The sequence below is a fragment of the Gavialis gangeticus genome, unplaced genomic scaffold (genome assembly GCF_001723915.1).
Source record: "Gavialis gangeticus isolate Ggan-Ray unplaced genomic scaffold, GavGan_comp1, whole genome shotgun sequence".
Lineage (NCBI taxonomy): Eukaryota > Metazoa > Chordata > Crocodylia > Gavialidae > Gavialis > Gavialis gangeticus.
In genome coordinates, this window is record NW_017729032.1 from 153,380,001 (window position 1) to 153,401,343 (window position 21,343).

A 21,343-nucleotide genomic window follows, 5' to 3' on the forward strand; every position below is an offset into this window, starting at 1 on the left:
TGAACTGTTTGATACTCCTACTCCTCCAGGAAGCCTCCATAAGTAAAACAAAAATGGAAGAGTCCACACCTTATTTGCTTGCTGTGCCTAGCTTCCTATAATAAGACCTGAGGAAGAATGTCATATATTTGAAAGCTTGTCTCACTTTATCCCAACTACATAGTTGTTCCAATAAAAGATCCCACCGTAAAAAAATTCTTGCCTCTCTTGAAATCTTTGGCTCTTCTAGCTATTCCATCAGACAATGGCAGCTTGCTTAGGATTCAGTTCAAAGCGGTGTCTCAGACAGTCACCATAGGCTGTGACTGAAGTAACTTTCTGTGGAATAGAGAAGCCCTAGCTGAGGGTCCTGCTGATGAGCAGGGATCCTGGTTTTCTCTGATTTTAAAAAAATCCCCAATTTTTGGGTTAAAGAAGTAACTCCTAAATCCACATTTTTCCATGATTAAAACAAAACACCATGAATACATAGATATCTTTGTAGTGGCATTTCATTTTAATCACGGAAGAATGTGGATTTGGGCTTACCCCAATTTTTGGTTTAAAAAAAGTATTTTTAAATCGGAGAAAACCAGGATCCCTGCTGATGAGCATCCTCTTCTTCCTGATCCCACTTGCTCTGTCCCAAGGACCCCGTTGGTAGTTTGGGGGGACCTGTTAGGATTGGGACAACTTGGTCCAATCCTCTCATAATTGGTAGGATTTTATCTTTCAGTCACTGTGGAAAATCCTGTTTATGACTTACTGCAGTCAAGCAAAATAGGTGTTTTCAAAAAAGCACAAAACCCCAGAATTTATAATGGGATTCATACTGGGAAAATCTACTATCAATTTTTCATTTGGGTAAAGGACCTAGGGTCTCATGTTTAGCAGCAACCTTACTTCGTTTTAAAATACTTAATGACTTCAACAGCACATGAAATAACGCCTCTTTTCCCTCCTTGACCTGTAGTCACCACATCTTTTCAGTGAGCAGGGAAGTTAAAGAAGTAACCTAGGGTTAATTCTAGGTATAGTTTTATAACTTTTGCCTTAAAAAAGAAGGAATTGTTTCTCTGTTGTTCTTAGAATAACTACCCTTTTCTGTAACATAATGAGAATTTCTTAGACCCTAATCAAATCTGGCAATCTTCCACAGAGCATACAAGAAATAAAAGTATGACTACATGCCCAGGAATTGAGAGAGACAAATTAAGCCAAAAAGCTCAAAATGCAAAATTCTGGCATTCATATTTGGATTGAATCACTCTCAGCAATGCCTTTTAAGGTGGTTTCGTTGGATCTCTTCAGTGTTGCCTACCTCCACTCAGGATAATATATTGTTTTTTGAAGGAAAATTTGCAGTTAGGCCAAGATGCAGAACAGTTCTTTGGGACATTTAGGAAATTAAACAAAGTTGTTCCCTTTTCATTCTGTTTTAAATACATCAGGAATGTGTCTGATAGGTGAAATATTCCCTAAAACTCTTTGTACAGTAATTGTTGCTGATATATTAATTCAGGAAAGAAAACATTTCACTCTACCAGGGAAGGCACAATATTTCTTACTTCTTGAAGTAGAAAATGATAAATCATCTGAATTTAGTTATGGGTGTAACATTTGTAACATTTATAACCCATTTTCACATAGTCACGACTTCCTCCTATTTGTTTTCCTTTTCAGCTGACACTCTCCATTCCTGTTCTTAGCCCAAAGATTAATATGTTTTAGTTGTTAAATTCTGAGCCAGAGCTATTCAGCTGTTTTTGGGTTAGGCAGTTAGGGAAATATCTCTCTCTCTCAAAAAATGCGTATTAGTCTTTTCTTACGCATGGACAACTAAAATATAGAATCTGTAAAACATCACATTTTGCATATTGCTGATCTCAAATAAGCAAGAACTGCTTGTAAGATTTATTTTTCTTTAAAAAAGAAACTGGTGAGTTAAAAAATAACTTTTCAACATGCACAGTCAATATCAATCCTTTCAGGTTTTGCAGGAAAGCCATTTGTTGCAGTACTGTGGGTTTGGTGACTCCATAATACCATCTTATTAAACTTCAAAGTTATATGGACAACTTGTTCCTGTATGTAGACAGGGGTGTGGTTGTTCCTGTATGTAGACAGGCCTGTCAATGGCATCAGTGGCTAACTTGGGAGCAGGCAAAATACAGTCCTTGGCCTGGATCCAGCCAGCCAACTAACTGGATCCAGCCTATGGCTGCCCCTGCAATGCTCCACATGGGGCTGAGCCCCACCTGGGCAGCCTGTGCCTGCACTCACCCCGGACCCAGCTAGCACGCAGCTCCTGGTGGGGCTGTTCCCAGTGCAGCTGCAGCCGGCTCAATGTTCCTCTGCTCCCCTCACCTCCAGCAGGAGCAGCCAGGCTGAAGCTCCACCACCATCCCTCCCCACCTACTCAGAGTGTGCAGCAGGGTCAGGAGTGGGAGGAGGAGTGGCTGCTGGAGGCAAGGTGAGCACAGCAGCACTTGGCTGGCTGTAGCTGCACCCTGAACAGCCCCACCAGAAACTGCACACTGACCAGGGCCAGTGGAACTGTTCTTCTCCCCTCACCTTCAGCTGCAGCTCCTGCTGTGCTGCTTCAAGCAAGTTGGCAGGGGGGAGCTTCAGTGGGAGGCTCCTGCCCAATGCATGGAGATCCACCTCCAGGTCCCAGCTGCCTTCCACCCACTCCATCCACCCACAGGGGCTGCTCTTTAAACTGGGCAGGTGGAAGGCAACCAGGAGCTGGAGCTGGAACTCCGTATGCTGGGCAGGAGCCTCCCACTGGAGCTTCCGCCTGCCCACCCAGATCAGCATGGCAGGGGTGGGGGCAGAAGCAGCAGCCTTGGTTGGAGCCAAGGGAAGCCGAACAGCCCAACTGGCCCTGGCCAGCGCGCAGCCTGGCCTGGCACAATGTGATTCTGGCTGCAAGGCCAGACACCACATGCTGCAGCGTGGAACCAGTGTTGCCCAGCCCAGCCCAGCTGTGGCGCACAGTTCCCTGCTGCAAGGCCAGGACCAATGTGGCATGGCATGGAGGGAATGGGCTGGGCTGGGATGCCTCAAGGTTGCACTGCATGGGTCCCAGCCTTGGAGCTGGGAACTGCGCCACAGCTGGGATGGGCTGGGCTGGGTTAGTTCTGTACCGCACCGTGCAGACCTCAGCCTTTCAGCTGCAGCCATGTTGGGCTAAGCTGGGCTGACCCAGTGTCATGCCGTATGGGTCCCAGCCTTGCAGCCAGGAAGTCTGCATTGCAGCCAAGATGAGTTGGGTGGGGCTGGCTCCCAACCTCCTGCCAGACCCCCAACACACATCCACAGCCCCCCCACACACACACACTCCCACCCCCTACCACAACCCCCACGCAGTTCCACATACCTCCACCATAACCCCACACACACCGACACTCTCCCACACCCCCCACTATACATACCCTCAAACACACCCACACCCTCCACACACATTTCCACCCTCCCACAGCCTTGTCTCTCTCTCCCACCATTGATCACCTTTTCCACTCGGTCTTCATTCACTGCCTCTCTTGTTTGCACTCTTGTCTGTTTAAACATTCCTTTCATCCATGCCTCAGCTTTCTTCCTCCATTAATTTTTCCTCCCATACACACTTATTCTCAGCCACTTTTGCCCAGATTGATTTATCTTTTCACATACTAACTTCCCAAATGCACTCTTCCACGTACCCCCAACACTTACGAACAGGTCAGGGGAGTGAACTATGAGGATTTTCTTCTTCCTGCTCCCATTACAGGACACTGGAGAAGATATTCCCTTACCCACCTTTATTCCTTCTCACTTGAAGGACCTCCTGGAATTAAATGATGTTCTTCTCCTCCTCCACCTTCAAGATGTCTCTGAATATTAATTACTGCTAGTGACCCATAAAGATTACTCAGCACTTTGTGTGGAACAGAGGCACTTGGTACTTCCACAGTCAGGCCTACAAGTTGTATGTGTTTGTAGCTTTTTATATCAAAAAAGGAATAGTGTTAGGGGCAGAATAGTAGTAAAAAATGAAAAGCTTTGTGAAAAACCAGGGCTAGCTTGGACAGCTGTCCTCTGTTTTTGGCCCTCTTTGCTCATGAACAATCTGGGAAGTGGAGACACGGTTTGAGACAGTCAGTGGTTTAAGACTTGGAGATTATCCTGCTGCCCATATCTACGTGCATTAAACACAAGTTAAACACTGCAGAACCATGTATTTGGAAACCGTTTTGAGAACAATAAAAATTCTTATGAAGCAAAGAAACCTGATAATTCCATTGAAACAGATAGGTAAGAGGTTGTTTAATTAAATCAGTGCAACTGACATTGAAGCATGTTTGAAAGGGTCAAATATTCCAATGGTTATTCATGTTCAAGCTTGCTTTTCAGAGCTCCATTTCTTTGCAGCATGTGGAGGCATGGCAGAGCAGCATGGAATATGGCTTGGCCAACTGAAAGAATGAACATGGAAAACCATTCTTGTTCAACCTACATGTATTTATTTTCAGTAGACTACAGTATTTTTCTTATTTTTCTCTTTTATTCTCTTTCCCTCTCCTGTTATCTGTATTTGTGATAATTTTTTGGCATTACTCCACTCTTCCTTTACTCCACATTCTGGTTTGGTTGTGATTCTTCCATGTTTTTCTTTCCCATTTCATGGTCACCTTGTTCTCCCATTTCTTTTGGTACTTTTATTGCATGTCCATCGTCCTTTCTCTTTTATTTTCCCTTCTCCCAAACTTCTTCCTTTTCACAGCATTGGAACACGGGAGATAGTCACCCAGAAGAACCTGAGTGGCTTGGTGCCCATCCGAGATTTCAGGCTAGACCCCAGTCTTCTCTACTCCATTCCTTTACTAGCTCTGAGCCCCAATTTACTGATTGTGTGGCTGTTTCTGAGCGTAGCATACCTGGTTGCCAGATTACGTTGCAAATGAAGACCAGTTAAAAAAAAAACAAAAAAACAAAAGCAAAACACAAAAAAATAAAGTGCTTGAATATGTATTGCCACTTGGTACCAACTGGACAAAGGAATGTCATAGCATTGTCTGCCAAGAATTATTATTATGCCTTACAATATTACGTTTATATTGTACTAAACTGTAAATAATACATCAGATTATTTTATCAAGAGGAATTGTATTGAAAGTTTAGACTGTTGTTATGCTTTCAGTGCTTGTAACATACTCTGACATTGGCCTGTTACCTCGTTACTTTTAGTCGGCCTGAAGATCAGTTTCTCTTACCAAATACTTCTCTTACATTCAGATATAAGAGTCTGTCACATATAGTTTTGTGTTACTTGTTTCATGTATTCCAGAGAAAGAAACTCTGTCTGACAAGAATTTGTATCTTTTTGTATATTCTTTAAATGTATGCTAATCTTGCCTTTCATTTTTACGAGGTATGAAGAGAAAAATTTAAAAAAATAGGTTGGGTTTATAACAGGTTTATCTAAACAAATATATCTAACGCCTTTCTACCTTCATTTCAAAGTATAATCTCTGAATTATAGTAGAAAACAGTTTGTAGAGCCATACTCTTGTTCCTTTCTCACATTTGAATCCAATCGTATAATATACCCATACCAAAAATAACTTGAATTGCAGTGTACTGCATGCAATATTATTATATTTATAGGTATACATTTTTGTAATATATTAAAGAAAATGACTCTCAGAAAGAAGAAAGAATGTAGTTGAAATAGGCTGCTAACCATCCATTATGTATTTCTTCCTCTTTGAAGAGATGCTCCATTTTTAAATTATAAAAAAAGAAATCCCAAAAGAGGAAGTTATTTTCTTAGACATGAGTGGCACTTGAGATTTCAGGTACAAAAAATGATGCATCCTTTGGAAAGTGATTATACTAAATTACAAAGCCAATGCGTTTTGAGGCAGTGACATGAGACCAAGTGCTAGCGGTAGCATTTTTTTTCTTAACTATTTGGCAAACACGAACATTTTTGTCTTGGAAGCTGTATAAGGGCAAAGACAGGTAAACAGCTAGTACCAAATTAATATGCAATTACAAAAGGAGACCAAAAGAGCTTTACTCATTTCACCAAAATGAAGGCTGATAGGAAATTTGATCATTGTCTAGAAATATTTAATGGGGTAAGAGTAAGCACCAGGAAAGGAGCAGAGCAGTTGAAGCAGAAGGATAACGTTGACATAAAAATAAACCGATAGAAACTGCCACCAACAAATTTAGGCTGGAAATAAGGAAAAAGCTTCTCGTCAACAAAGAAATAAGATTCTGGAACAGTCTTCCAGTAGAAATAATGGGGACAAGAAATCAATCTATCTTTAGGATGGAGCTTGGTAATTTTATGGAAAAGTTTATTATGAGTAGCCTGCAATAGCAAGGCACTAGACTTGATGACCCATCATGTCTTTTCCAGTTCTCTGTTTCTAATTTTTACCAGGATTATTCCTGTTGGCTCAAATAGGTCCATCTCAGCATTCAGAAAGGTAACTTTAATAGATTTTGAGAAGAATTTCTGACGGGTAATAATTAAAAATAAAAAACACATGAAAGACCAGTTTAGGATCTTAGAATAGAGTCCTAAATTCAGGAAATATTTAATTTCCTATTAAAACTAAATTGGAAAGTACATGGCTACAGTTTTTTACTTCACCAGATCAGTTTGTGCAGTGCACTGTCTCCTGGTTTCACTGTCATTATTTTTCCCCTTGTTATAGTTCACAATACCAAAACTGAATCTTTTTTTTTTTTATTGGAACAAATTTAATTAAAGCTTCAGGGCCAATGACATTAAAACCAGTACATGATGGCACTGGAAAGAACTAAACTTATGGAGGGCTGGTGTTCTGAAGGCATCAGTTGCTCTCCCACTATGTCCGATGATCACACTTTTCTGATTCCCGCCTTGGCTGTGCCCTGAATAACTTACTTGGGTGCCAAAGTCTGTGTTTGTATTACATGAATAATAAAATAAACCAAGGCAGTGGTGTAAAGTGGGGAAGAAGAAAGGTGGCATTCGTGTTCACAGCAGCAACCAGAAGCTACTGCTGCTGCTTTGCTTTGGGCACCCAGCTGCATCCTTTTGCTGCTGGACCAAGGACTAGTTCGTGCAAAGTATTGACCCCACTGGTCCCAGTGTAGCAGAGTGCTTATGTCATTTTGCGTATGTGCACTCCCCCCAGAAGTCACTGGAATTATTTGTGTGCTTAAAATGAAATATGCATGCGCACAGGCACACTAAACCAAGCCAGCAAAGCAATGGCAAGATCAAGTCCTACATTATACAAACTTCTCATGATGAAAAAACTTCAGGTCATCAACATCAGTGTGGAGTTAGACTGCAGCAAAGCCAAGATTCCATTCTTTATTTGTGACCTAAACTGTATTTCAATTCAGGCCTCCAGTTGAAATGCTGTGTTCATACTGCCCTCATACCTCCACCATAGGAAATTAATCCTTCATAAATATAGCCCATAAAAGTGAGTTGTGATGAGAGGTTGAGTCTTGCACAGTGTCAAGTACCTTTAACTCCTAGTGAAAATGGTAGTAGATGGCCAGCATTTCATGGGGTGCTTAGTTCTTTGCAGGCGCATCTACACGTTGCCTTACAGCAACGTTGTTACTGTGCGCATATGATGCAGTAACTGCCCATACTGCGCTGTACATGTGGTGAATAGTTATTTTTAGCCACTACTTCGCTGTAGCAGTACACCATAATGGGGGAGCATGCCACTACAGCAAAGTAGCTGTTGGTCATGTGTAGACACCTGCAGATGCTACACTGCCATAGCACATTACTGTGGCGGCATAGCATCATGTGTAGATGTGCCCTATGACCCAAACCCTTGTGATCTCTGAGAAGATCATCATTGTCACAGGAATTAAATTTATTTAATAAGCTTAAGAGCTGAGCTGTGTTCTTGACATTTCAGAATGCTTTTTATTATTTAGTAGCTTGGGTTGGCAGTATGAAGATACCACCAGTGAGTGTTGGCAGATACTAAAGAAACAATATATTTTAATTGATCTAAGGTAAAGAAAACCTCTAAATTTAAGGTAAAAATAATTACTGCTGTGCCTTTGTTTATCATTGCACATCAAAAGATATTTTGTATCACTTTTAAAATTACAGTAAAGCAGTGGTTCTCAACCTTTTTAGACTCAAGGGCTCCCGCAGAAAAAGCCAGCACTTAATTTTCACTACAGAAAAGTAATAGAGCCATTCTTCTATTGCAAAAAACTTAGAAAGACCATAATAGTTCCCAGAGATTTTAACGCTATGAATTCCTATTTGAAATCCTTAGGTTTATCTTGTGAATCATGTTTGCACACCTAGCAGTGCTAACATTTCATGGCTCCCCACAGCATCCTTGAAAATATCTTAAGCTACCCCAGAGTGCCATTGCACCCTGGTTGAGAATCACTGCAATAAAGGTTGAATCAAAGCCAGTTAAATTAATGAAACTTTACTCCATTTGAGTTTAATACATTGTTATCAACTCATCCTCATCACGTCTACAAATCTCAGTGGTAAAGCAAGGATTTCTGTTCACAGTGAGATATTACCAAAGAATGTGTTACTTAAAGGATTTTGGACTGTTGTTTCTGGTCAAACAGTGACTTCTGGACAAGGAGTTACAAGCTGATATAAGTTGACACGGTTCCATTGAAATGGTTTAAGCTCAGCTGATATATGTCTCAGCCGAAGATGTAGCACATAGTAAGAAGTTGGTATCAGAAAATGTTATGCCAAAAAAACCCCCAAAACAGAACAGCAACAAAAAACCCTAAAAGTCCTTGCAGGGGTGACAGGTGCCTCCTAAGTCTGGGGGGGCACAATTTGTGGGCGGGCCCGAGGGCGAAAGCGCCATATCCACTCCTATAGTTCTGTGCTGTGGCTTAGTGTCTCCCCCACCCCAAACACACTGCTGGCCTGCACAGCAAAAAACTGCCCTGTCCTGAACGTTGCTAAGTCGGAGGCCACCCTTGCGGGGGGGACACCACATGCCCCCCCATGCCTCCCCTACCAGTTGCCTGTGAATCCTTGCATTACCATTACAGTGCTTCACCTCATACATGTGCAATAACTAGATATGATAGATTGAATTCTGAACAGACACTTAAGACTGAGTACCCTACCTTTCTGGTGTGTGTTCCATGTTTACTTAACCTTATTGTTTAATGAGTAATTTAAAAAAAATATATGAATATATGTATATAATTTGTTCTAAACAACATAAAAATTAAAAACAAATCCTGCATAGAAATGTATTTTACACAATGGTTCCTTTGCAGCAGAATAATGCAAGACAAATAACAGGATCCATGTTGTAAACATATTTTTTGTTCATGTGTAGCAGACATTTCTCAAATTTCAGTAAGGTATTTTAGAAGAAAAAGCCAAAAGAATAAATGCAGTTAAACCAGGCAGCAAATTCTTACATAACCAGTTTGATTAACAAAGCTCAAATACGCCCAGCGATTTCCTGTTAATAACGGGAGGTTTTCAAACCTAATCAGATGCCAAATCCACCTTCTGAATGAAACTACCAAGGGGTTAGTTCAGAGGTGGGTAAAATGCGACCTGCGGGCCGGATGCAGCCCACCAGGCTATTCTGTCTGGCCCGCGGGGCCCCTAAAAAATTTAGAAAATTAATATCTGCCCCTGGCTGCCTGTCATGCGGCCCTTGATGGCTTGCCAACACTCAGTAAGCAGCCCTCTGCCCAAAATAATTGCCTTTCTCTGAGTTAGTTGGTACTATCTTTAAAATAGGAATTTCATAGCATTTCCACCACAGAATAGTGTACTGTACATTTAACCATCAAATTATAGCTTTAAACCATTATCATTGTTCATTTTTATATTATGTCGTTAGAAGGGAAAAAGAAAACACTCATGAGAATCTAGAAGAATTTGTAGTCTATATTAAAAATACTGTGCTTCCACTTTTTAAGACTTTTGTTTTTGGAATACAAGAATTTTGAAAAAGGAACTTTGCAGTAGATTTTAGAATTGGGGTACAGAAGCCTTATAACCGGGGTAGTCTTTGTTATCGCACAGAGCCTCCTCACAGTATAGGACAGCTATTTCACAGTATTAGAAAAGTTTGCACTTCAAACTGTATGCAGCTTTATATGATTGGGCAAATGACTGCAAATTATGCCAGTCTCTCTTTTGCATCTATATAAAGCTGCCAATTCAGGACTGAGATTCTGTTAGGAGACTATGTTTACTTTGTATGTGTAAATGGATATGAAAACCATTTGGAAAATCATTATTTTTGTATTAGCTATAACCTTTAAGTAAGCTCTGATAATAATGACATACAAGGAACAATAAAATTATTTTAAAACTTTTGTTCAGAGATCAGCAGGGTTTTTTTCTTTTTTTTCAAGTTAATTTACTAACAAACTAACTGAACTGTTTTTGAGCAATCTTTTGGGATTCTTTGTGCAATCTAGTGGCATTTAAACTTCACAGCAATGTACCCTGAAATACATGAAACCATCTTAAATATAAAATATTTGTTCCACCAGATACACTGCTGCTTTTTAGAAATGCAAAACAAGCAACTAAACATAGCATGTTTCCATTCTATGTGCTTCTCACTAGCATTGCTTGATGATTCACCGTTTTTAATATTTGCTGTGGCAAATGATTTAAACACCCATTAAAAGTAACCAACTTTTTTTTTAATGTTATGAAATAACCAGTTCATTTCATCTTAGTTTAAGTCGTTTGTTTATTTTTTTCCTTTTTACTGCTGTCATTTTTTGTGCTTGTTTTTTTTCCCCAGTGAGGGTTGTCGACGGGAAAATACAATGAAGAATGTTGGATGTCGCAAGTATGCATTTAATTCCCTGCAACTGAAGGCTTTCCCAAAGTATTACAGGCCTCCAGAAGGAACTTATGGAAAAGTTGAAACATAAACATACTGTGTCCTGTAGTTGCTGTTACATTAAAACATGCGGATCCATTCTAGTTTAATATATGAACTTGTCATCAAAACCAGATAAATACTTTTTTTGTACATTTCACTAGATCATATTGAGCATGTTACTTACTGAATTGGAATCTGTAGCAATGATTGTTCTGACACCTTAGCTTGAGAATAGCGTGATGACTCTCTGCCCATTTAAATAGCCTTCAGTGTATGTAAGGTGAATAAATACTGTATCATTGAATAATTGCATATATGCAACTAGCTAGGTCTCTCCTGGATGGCAAGGACTTTCTGAATGGCACTTAGGCAGCTGTTTCACCTAACATTTTTTTATACTGAGTTGACTTGAGATTGAACTTTTCATAATACTTTTTAAAATTGAGTGTGAAACCTCAAAATTGTAAATAATAAAGTGACTGGACCCTACACAGTCTGATAATTGCAGAATGCATTATTACAATCCAGAAACAAAAGTTTAATTTCAAGAAAAATCTCAGCACAATCAAAGTCAGGCATTAAAATGCTTTACTGTATAAATAATGCCACCTTTCCTGTAAAAAGCCATTAGTGTACAATGCCAGACACTTTACGTGAAGCCTCGTCCCATTTCAAATGAAGCCAAAATTTCCATTCCTTTCACTGGGAAAGGAATGGGCTCTCAGTTGCCTGATTTATTTTCAGCATTTTTTTCAAACATTTATGTTATGGCACTTTCTTAGCTGTTAATGCCAACAAACAAAATGCTAAATTTCAAATGCATTCTCATTTTCCACTACTGTAATTTATCAAGCAGCACAAGAAGCAAGCTGACAATGTTACACAAAAAATGCTCGATAACTTTTGCATTATTGTACAGTCAGTAACACATTTTCCCCAGGGCTTTTTATATCATTTCCAGGTTAATAGTATCTGATTTTTCTGGTATCATTTCCAATACCTGCCAGTGCAGCAATGCTGTATAAATGCTCATTGTTCCCAAAAATTCCACGGAAAAATGTGTTTCTGTTTAGTTTTGCATTTTACCCAGCTGAGCTTTGTCAGAATGACAGGCAGGGAATAGGAGTATCTTGCAATATTTCTGATTACGGTAGGGTTGTCCTGTTTTGATACAAAATAACTGTTAATGCTTTTAAGGGCATACTTGTTCCATCTCATCATGACTAAGGTGACCTGATAAGTATTTTGAGAAGAAATGTTCACTGGATCTCCTTGGAAACAGACTTTGCCAGGTTATAGAGTCTAAAAACAAGAGGAAACATGAACTTTCCAGAATTAACAGAATTCATCCTCCCTAGTATCACTGATCCCAGTATACAGCATTTAAAATGTCTATCTCTGTCCTTTTGGCTTTTAACCAGATAGGCCTGAGAATGAAAAATCTAGGGATCAGTTTATTCTTAACAGAATAGCAACATCCCAGTACATATATGACATTTTTTCTTTCTCCCTGGAGTTTATGTCCATGTTCTTCCTGTTCTATTGATTATGTTCATTAAGCTCCCATAAAAGTTTGGGGGTTTTAAGTAAAGCACTATTCACCTTTACTTGTTGCAGTTCACCCTTGAGCAGTGCACCTCACATGCCAGTTAGACTCTTTTGCTAAACTAACATTTGTTATTATTTCATCCTTATTAGAATAAAACAAGGAATTCTGTGTGAGATCGGAAGGTCTCTAGGAACTGGTGAAAGGTATTAATCGTCCTATCTCTGTTCTGAATAACTTACAGGTATAATCAAAACCCCTTAGGACGGACGGGGTGGGCAAAATGCGACCCGCCACCAACCCACTCTTTCTGGCCTGCAGGGCCCCTAACTATTCATTTTCTAAATTTTTTTATCTGCCCCTGGCTGCCTGTCGTGCAGCCCTGGATGGCTTGCCAAAACTCAGTAAGCGGCCCTCCGCCTGAAATAATTGCCTTCCCCTGCCTTAGGAACTCTGCAAACTCTGTTTTCCTTAATAAAACAGCCTGGCGGGGTTGTGTTGTGTTATGTTGTTTTGGTTTTTTGACAGGAGGTAAGAATGTGTGGTGAAAAGCCTTTCAGTTAGATTTCTGTGGATTCACATTATTTTCATTCATTTTGCTAAACTTGCTGTCCCTCTTCCATTATTAAATGCCACATTTATTTTGACGTAAACTAGACACTATAGATCTCTTAGTTTCTCACTGCTGACACGGAGCTGGCCAGTTTACATTCATATATTTTGATTATGTGGTTAAAATATATATAACATCTTAGCTTGTTGAACTCTTCTTCCACAGGAAGGAAGAATAATACAAGAGGGGCTGTTACAAGTATTGCTGATCTCTAATGTTTTGTAGCCAATAATCATAAAATCCTCTCTAAATTATAGTTATACTTTATTTTGTAAATGTATTCTGAATTCCCAAATTCTTTACATGTATGCTTTTTGATCCCCTTTTTTAAGCAGCAGAGCATCAATCTTCTATATTGCATTATTCTGCAGAGAAGACTTTGGTTTCCATATACTTCTATATACAATATTGTTACTACATGCACGTAAATAGGCTTGCTTAAAGGGCATATTGAACAATAAGATCTTGAGCAGTTCATCAAAAAGAAAAAACTGAAATTTTAAAATCATAATGGAAACTTTACAGGAGAGTTTAAGCTTTTCCATTGCACAGGAAAGGCAATCTTAAAGATTACTGTAAAATGGAGTTCTGTCTTATGTTCCTTTTAGTATATTTTTAAAATTATAAAACATACTAAGGTAAAAACCTGTTGCCAGGTATGTTCTGTGTATGTTCTGTGAAAGCACCTACAGCACAGTTGCCTTTTGTTTCATTTATATATGTAAAATTATTGTATAATACAACACTGTTGTGTCCCAACACAGTTGTACTTGCCGAGCTTTGTGCATTAAAATATTTTTATTTATTTGTTTTTGGGCAGTATTAATATATCATAAACATGGCTACCTGTTTTGTATATTCCTAGTTCATCCAATCATGTATGCTGTAAATGTGCTAGTCCTTAGAATGAGAAACAATAAAGAACTGACAAGAACCCCATGATAGTGACTTATTTTTAAATGAATCAATTTGTGGCAAACCAAACCAGTTCTCAACCCCCAAACTGGCCTTTCTGATGATATTTATCTGATAGAGAAAGTCTTTACATTTTTACATGAATTACAAAGTATCTGCTTACTTTAAGTCCTGCTAAAACACAGTGGTGAACCATGCACTTTAGTTTACAACACAGTTAAACCAGGGATGAATTTAGTTCAATATTCTGTGTAGACTTCACAGTGACATTTAACAGGTAAGTTGCATGAGTCATGATTTCCCTCTTTACTGCACAGCGTCTCTTAAAAGTTTCTCAAAGCCATCTTCTCTCTGCTGACTGCTTCCCTTCCATTTCTAACCCTTTCTTTCTCCAAGCCCATTCGTAGCATCTGCCAAAGTAGGCTGTTGCCTATGGATGTCAACCAGCTTTCACAGGACCTGGTTTAGGTTTAGATGGTTTGCTTTAAGGTAAGGATCGGTTGATTAACATCGGTTAGGTCACTCAAAACGTAATGCTTGTAGTACCCTATGGAAGCACATGCCTCTCTGAACCACTTTCATAGTCATTAAAGTACCATCCTGCTCTACCTTCTGCCTTCCATTTATAGGATCCCTTCTCTTCCCCTACTTTCGCAGCAGCATGATCTCTACAAGCTTGGCTTTTTGATTCCTTGCTGTTTTCTCTGTTTTCTACCCTACGGCTGGCATTCATTGCTTACACGGTGTAACGCAGTGGTTCCCAACCTCTTTTATACTGCGGACCAGCAAATTCACTCGAAGGATTTTGGCGGACCGGGTATAGAAACAATCCAATTTACATATTTAAATATTAACTGTCTAAATATGTGAATTTTGTACATATTTAAATTTGTACCTGGGTGCAGGTTGAGGCCACCGGGGGACCCTGCAGTGGAGGGGCTGTGCAGGTGGTGGCCCGGGGGGACCCAGCTGGGGCTGCCCGGATAGAAGGGGCTCCGCTACCTTCCCGAGGAGCAAGCAGCAGAGCTGCCTCCCCACCCTCTGCCCTGGGCATTTCCCCACCCACATCCCCCTGCTCCCAGCTGTGGGTGGGGCTGGAGGGACCTGCCCAGCCTGGTGTGGGCCCCAGTACCTACTGTGCAGGCAGTGCCTCACCGGGCATGGGTGCAGCCATGGTGGCACGAGCAGGACGGGGCACACACAGCCATCTGCTTCCCTCCCAGGTCTGACTCGCTGCCCAGTTTTAACCCTGCATGTGACCGCTGGTAGCAGAAGCTGCTCACCCAGGTGGACAGATGGGGATCTGAGAAAGGGGCTTGTGCCACTACCTGGCAGCCAACCCTTCGCAGCCTGGTACCGGGTCACAGCCTGCTGGTTGGGAACCTCTGGTGTAAACGTTCTGCTTGCAAGGCCCTTATCTCTCCATTTGTGTGAATGGGAGTTACTTAGATCCTGAAGGGAGCGGACCCCTTTCTGAGTAGGTGAACGTCATTTTGTTGTCGGTTTGATTAAATTCTGTGTGATGGTATAACAGACCGTAAGCCAAACTTTCCAGGTTAATTGCATTATTTTCTACTTTGTCATTCTTGTTTTAAGAATGGCAGCTGTTTTGTTACACTGAAAGAGTATCAGACTACAAGCTTACTGCACCTAGCAAGGATACGATAAACTCGCTGACACCCAGAAACTCCCTGTGCTTCTCTGTGTGCACTTTTGTTCCGACTGGAAGCAGCGTAGCTGCATTTGTTAACACCAGAGGCCGGCTAATTGGCAGTTTCCCTCAGTGGTGCTAATGAGCTTGCCCCTGGTGCTGCACAGCTACAGAAGTTGCTTCTGGTTGGAGTAGCATACCAGAGGAGTGCCGAACCTTTGCAGAGCCGGCTGCCAGGTATGGAAAATTTGCCATGTAGGTGCAGCTTCAGAAGATTTCGGGTATAATTAAGGATAAATTGCAAAGTAATGCCCAAGAAGGAGATGATTTGTTGCAAATGAAGAGGAACTGCACTTCTTCACTTTGATATTTGTACCGGAGTTTGGCATTGAATTTTCTGGTTTTTACAAATATGTCTAATGTACAACTGATTGAAAGAACAGTGGAAAGACATAAGGGCTGCCATACTCTGGCTGGATGAGATTAACTTCTAGTCAGTCAGTCAGGTTGAGACTAAGGAGCTAAGTTGTGCTTATGCCTTGTGCTGACCTTCTGCCCAGGGATGAATTTCACCCACTGTACATCAGCATCCTGGATAGTAGTAATATAGTAGTAAAGAAAATTCTCAGCACAGCTTATAAAAAGAATATATATTTTATTTATGGAACTGGGATTATATAAATGTGTAAAAAGATGTTGATAATGATGCAGAGTACAGCTTATATTAAACTTGTTACAAAAACCATTAATCGGTGATACAGTTGTTTTATCCATTAGATTTTGTGTACTAACATGATAACCTGCCCTTTCAGGAATCATCAGGAGCTGTTTTCAGACACAATAAATGTCTTTCAGATCAAATACTTGAGCATCTCATTCTGTTTATTAAAGCATTGTCACTTGTTCCCTGCTTCGTGGTGTTTAGGGGGATGGGGATTCTGAAATCATGAACGTGTTGTGACTGTTTTAAATATGTAAGAATATTTATGAATTGTTTTGCCTGTTTGCAGCTGCATATATGCCCCATCTCCATGTGTGTCTTGTCCATTGTCAAGAACAGGAGATCTGTGGGAGGGCCATGAAACTCCAGGTGGATCAAGGAACACCTCTTGAGACACCAAGCCCTTTCTAAGAACAGTGCTCCTGAGCTGAGTAGGACATGGTAGGAGCAACTCCAGGGTTTGATGAGGAACCAGAATCAGTAACATTGCTTCCATGTGGTTTTCCTCAGTAGTTTTTTTTATGGGGGCATATAGCTCAAAGACAGGTATTTTTCTTCGCTATATGGATGTTTAGAGCACTTCAGAAAGGTGTTATGGTGTTGGAAGTATGAACTACTTAAGAAAGCCTTGACAATTAAAATCATCTTTTTAAAGTGCTGATGAAATCAATCATTTTATAAACTGATACAGTATAGAAAGGCCCAGATAAAAAGCCATGAAAATTAGGTTTAATGAGAAATTACAAGCTACTGATGGGGGGGAGAGGGATGAAGGATATATTTTGCAAGCTTCCCAATCAGAAGAATGTGTAGCTATTTTTTGGTAATTTATATTACTTTTAAGAAAGCATAAAATAAATAGTTAATTCAGTCTCTTAATCATTAAAATTCTGCTTGCCTAACAAATGTATCATTTTGTGGGGGAAGTAAAATGCTTCTCATTCTCATTACTTTATTTTCAAAAGCTAGATATTGTGCCTTAGCTGGTAAATAATCGTGACAATTTTGCAAGCCTGGGTTAACTGAATTAACAAAGGTGAACTTACTGCAAAGGAAAAATTATGTCCTAAAGGCTGAAGATTATTCCAGTATGGTAAATGCATAGTAAGATTGCTCTCAGGATTTTGATATATCATCTATGTATGTTATGTAGATATTTCTCAGATTCCTGGTATTATGGTATGTCGTTTAAGAGGGCTTTGAAACAGCTTAGCTGGCTGATATGAATGGATCCAAATTGTATTGAAATCCCTTTTGGCTTTGTTTGAGTTGAGTATTTCCAAGTAGACTGGTATGGTTCATAGACTTGTATGGTCTTTTTAGCTGTGACCTATGGTACTTTTTGGTTATATGCTTAGTTTAGCAGGGAATGTGGGACTACCAATCTAGATATAGTCATTCATTTTTATTTGGCATTCTGGCACCTAGAAAAAGCATCTTGATTTGATATGTTTGCCAAATTTGTCTTGTAACACAGCATGCCTTCTCCATTGATGAGATTTCATTGGTTGATTACTATGAGATGAACTATTGTAACCATCAGGCTATTCTCAAGCAGAATAGATGAACTGAAGGATCCCTAAACTGTGACAGCAAAGGCTTGTCACAGGGTACATCTATCTGCACTGATTAATTTGGAGGATGTGACACCAAACATGGCCTGCAGGCTGGATCTGGCCCACAGAGCTGCTCTGTCTACCTGGCTACTGGCAGGCCACAGGAATTTGGGAGGTGTGTCCAGGGAAGAGTGTCCTGCTGCAGAATCTGGGGCCCTAAAATTGAACAGATCTAATAGGAGCAGCTGAAGGGCACCCACCCCAGAAAAGCTTGTAGCTTTGTTGTTAGGGTACACCAGAGCAGGGATTCAACCCCAGGTCTCCCACATCCTGCCCTCATCGTCATCACTGGGGCACTGGCTGTTCTAGCCATGGTTATTTCTCTTTTTTTGTGACTAGAGGTTCCTGCCTGGGCCCAAGAAACCTCTGTTGAAACCTGCTTGTGCATTGTTTCAACTGAGCAACATTTTTCCAGTGAAAAATAGATATTTTGGAAAATTCCTGAACAGCTGTAAGTGGGAGTTTAATCATGATAGTAGGAGGTATGGAGTTGGGATGCAGAGGTATCAATTACTTATGCAGATACGGAGCCTGCTGTGAGAAAAAGCAGCAGATCCTGGTGTTGAAAGCCACCTCTCATATGGCTATGACCTCTAAAGCATTCGTGTGTAAGTGTATTACTGATAATGAGGAGGTAGACTTAGTTGCTGCAGTTTGCTGCTTTTTCACACGCTTGGAAAGATCTTCGATCTCTATATAAAGGCATCCATAAGATTACTGCTGAATTGCAAATGCTATGGGTTTCTCTGTTCCTTCAGAAATTGTACTTACTTTAATGGCATGTGCATAGTGACATGTTCATAAATGTTCACATTTCTACTTATGATAATTTATCATGAACACAAATAATCCTACCCCTCATTCAGTATTTACTGACTCTAGACAATGTCCTCTTTCAACACCTGAGTACTGGAAACTGCTTTTGAAGAATGAAGGATTGTAATCCATCAGGAGAATGGAGAAGAGTCCTGCTATTGTTTGTAATTTAAACAATGCTGGTTCCAGATTCAGATCTTTTTTGCCAACGTGTGATTTGTCTTTGTTTCTTTTCTTTTCTGTTTCTCTTTTTGTCTCAGCTAGTTCTTAGCAGAGATCTTTGATCTTTTCTCTTGTTTTGAGGCACAACATAGGTTTTCTTCTCTTATTCTTTTCTTTTTTAATCTCTGCCTTATGAAAATTAAGCTCATTTCAAACTCAGGGAGTAAGCAACTAAACTTTCCTTTGAAAAGGAATCTGTAAGTGGTCAAAGTTTGTACGTAGGCCATGGGCTTCAAGTGAAAATACAAAAAATACTTTGATTTAAACATCTTGGCAGTAAAACAGGATGCTTTCTCTGATTTGATATCCCCCCCCACACACACACGCCATACATAAGTTAGATATCTAAACTTATTCATACAAAATTCACCTGGATAATGCAAAAAAATAAGCCAATCTTAATCTCCCAAAGGGAAGGACCAGAGAATACAAACACTGAGATGAAAAAGAGCCCAAAGTTTCTTGGGGCCTTTGTACACACAACAAAATTGGCCTTTAAAGCAGCTTAATTGCCCTTCTGCACTGCCTTAAGTGTGTTGCTATTTATACACTTGGCGGCATATTCCGCTTTAAATTACGCTGTTACGTAGCAAGGTAAAGTCCACCTAACAGTGCTGGGATGTGCTCAGGGAAGCTCAGGCTTTGTGGGCTTCCAGCACCCCCTGCAACATCCCTGCCGCCACCTCCCACTGTCAGCACACCCAGCTGCCCTCCTGCCACCTTGCTGCACTGCCCCAGGGGGCAAGCCAGCTGTTCCTGGGCAGTCCCAGGTGGTGGGGATGGTGCAGGAGGTGCTGGAGCTTACCTGCCTCTCCCACGGCAGGGAGTCGAGCTGCTGGTGGGCCGAGTGGCCCCTGAGCTGCAGCGGGATCCCGGTGCTTCTCTCTGCGGTGGTAGCGCCTCCACAGGTGGCATCCGGCCTGGGCAGTCCCAGGGGGTGCAGCAGCTGCAGAAGGAAGCACTGGGATCCCCCGTAACTCAGGTGCTGTGCAGCCTGGTGGCAGCCTGTGAAGGCAGGCTTGACTGAAGAAAAAAAAGGTGAGCCTGATCTCCCCCCCCCCCCCCCCCCCGGAGCCTGCCTGAGCTGTGGGGTGCCTGGTGCTTCCCTCTTCAGCTGCGGTGCCCCCAGGCAGCTCCCACATGCTGGCAGCCCACCCGGGAGCTTCCCTGTGGGTGTCGCCACCACAAGGGGAAGCACTGGGCCCTGTGCAGCTCAGGCAGGCAGGTAGGCTCCCAGGGGCAGGGGGAAAAAAAGCAAGAAAGACTCCTCGCCACTTCCCCCCCCAACCCCCCGGCTCAGGGACCACTTGGCCCGCTGGCAGCTTGCCCCCCGCCCCATGGGAGAAGCAGGCAGGCTCTAAGGATTGGGCCCCCTAACCCTTGCGTACACGTGATGGGGGTTTAGTTCTCCCTAAATCAAAATGGAAACTGGGTTTTTAATAATCCACTGTTTCTATTTAAGGAGAACAAAACTAAACTAAACCCCTGTCGTGTACAAGCACCCTCAGTCTCTCATTTTGGGCAAGAAGATAAACTGATTCAAGTTTTAAAAAAAAAAGTCTGGCACTTATCACAGAAAAAAATATGTGTTTGTAAGTGTTGTCATCTTTCATTTTCTTTTATAACATATTTCTAGCAGCACACAGCATAGCTAGTTTCTCATTTAGCATTATATCTAGTAATGTAACTTCTGTATATTCTTGTGCTGACACAGATCTTCAGAGTACATTACCACAGCAAGTGTGTACATGTGCCTGTGTGTGCATATGTTTGTGTTTGTGCGAGAGAACAACAAACCTCAGAGAGGAAGAAACAATTGAATAAACAGAATTAAAAGTTAAAGTGGGTCGCAGAACATCAGGCTGTTTCAGCTGGACAAGCATTCAGTATTCCTAGACAAATACTCATAATACAGAGGGTACAGGCTTTTGGCCTATGCTTACACTGTGAAAAAAATAATACATTAAAGTAGCTGTTTCGTATCATGCTATATTCAGAATGATAATGTATTAATACTAATGCTGACTCATAATAATTTCAGAAAATTTGGAAAGATGAAAATGGTGTCAAATTGTAATCCCTGTTTACAGACAGAAAAACGGATGCAGAAATATTAAGTGACCCGAGTTGCCATCCCTACCTAGTGCATGAGACCACTACTTCAACCAATTTTTCAATTAAGTTGAACAAACCCAAGACAATTTAAGAAGCCAGAAAAAGTAAGGTAGCCCCTAAGGAGCCAAGTACATAGATATTAACTTAAAGTATAAAATCCTCTAACGTTTAAAATAGAATAATTAGGAAAATTATTAAAACTGTAAAATGAATGAAAATGAAACAAGTTGAAAAGGCTGGTGGACCTCCTCCGGCGGGCTTTAAACTAGGCT

General features: G+C 40.9%; 1 protein-coding gene and 1 long non-coding RNA gene across 12 annotated transcripts in view; one reads left to right on the forward strand and one right to left on the reverse strand.

Annotated features, from left to right (window-relative positions):
• LOC109302774 overlaps positions 1–5,484 on the reverse strand; it is a 19,548-nt gene extending 14,064 nt beyond the window's left edge. Inside the window, exons 1-2 of the long non-coding RNA XR_002098927.1 lie at positions 5,472–5,484; positions 3,551–3,554 (exon numbers count right to left, since the gene is read on the reverse strand). This is a non-coding gene — a long non-coding RNA (uncharacterized LOC109302774). The remainder of the gene's footprint in view (positions 1–3,550; positions 3,555–5,471) is intronic.
• The window catches only part of INPP4A (inositol polyphosphate-4-phosphatase type I A), a 240,036-nt gene extending 227,877 nt beyond the window's left edge, over positions 1–12,159 (forward strand). For all 11 annotated transcript variants that reach the window (XM_019524587.1, XM_019524585.1, XM_019524591.1 and 8 more), the window contains one exon: positions 10,773–12,159. In XM_019524587.1, coding sequence (XP_019380132.1) covers positions 10,773–10,905 — 133 coding nt within the window. In that variant the 3' untranslated portion in view covers positions 10,906–12,159. The remainder of the gene's footprint in view (positions 1–10,772) is intronic.
• The last annotated feature ends 9,184 nt before the right edge of the window (positions 12,160–21,343 follow it).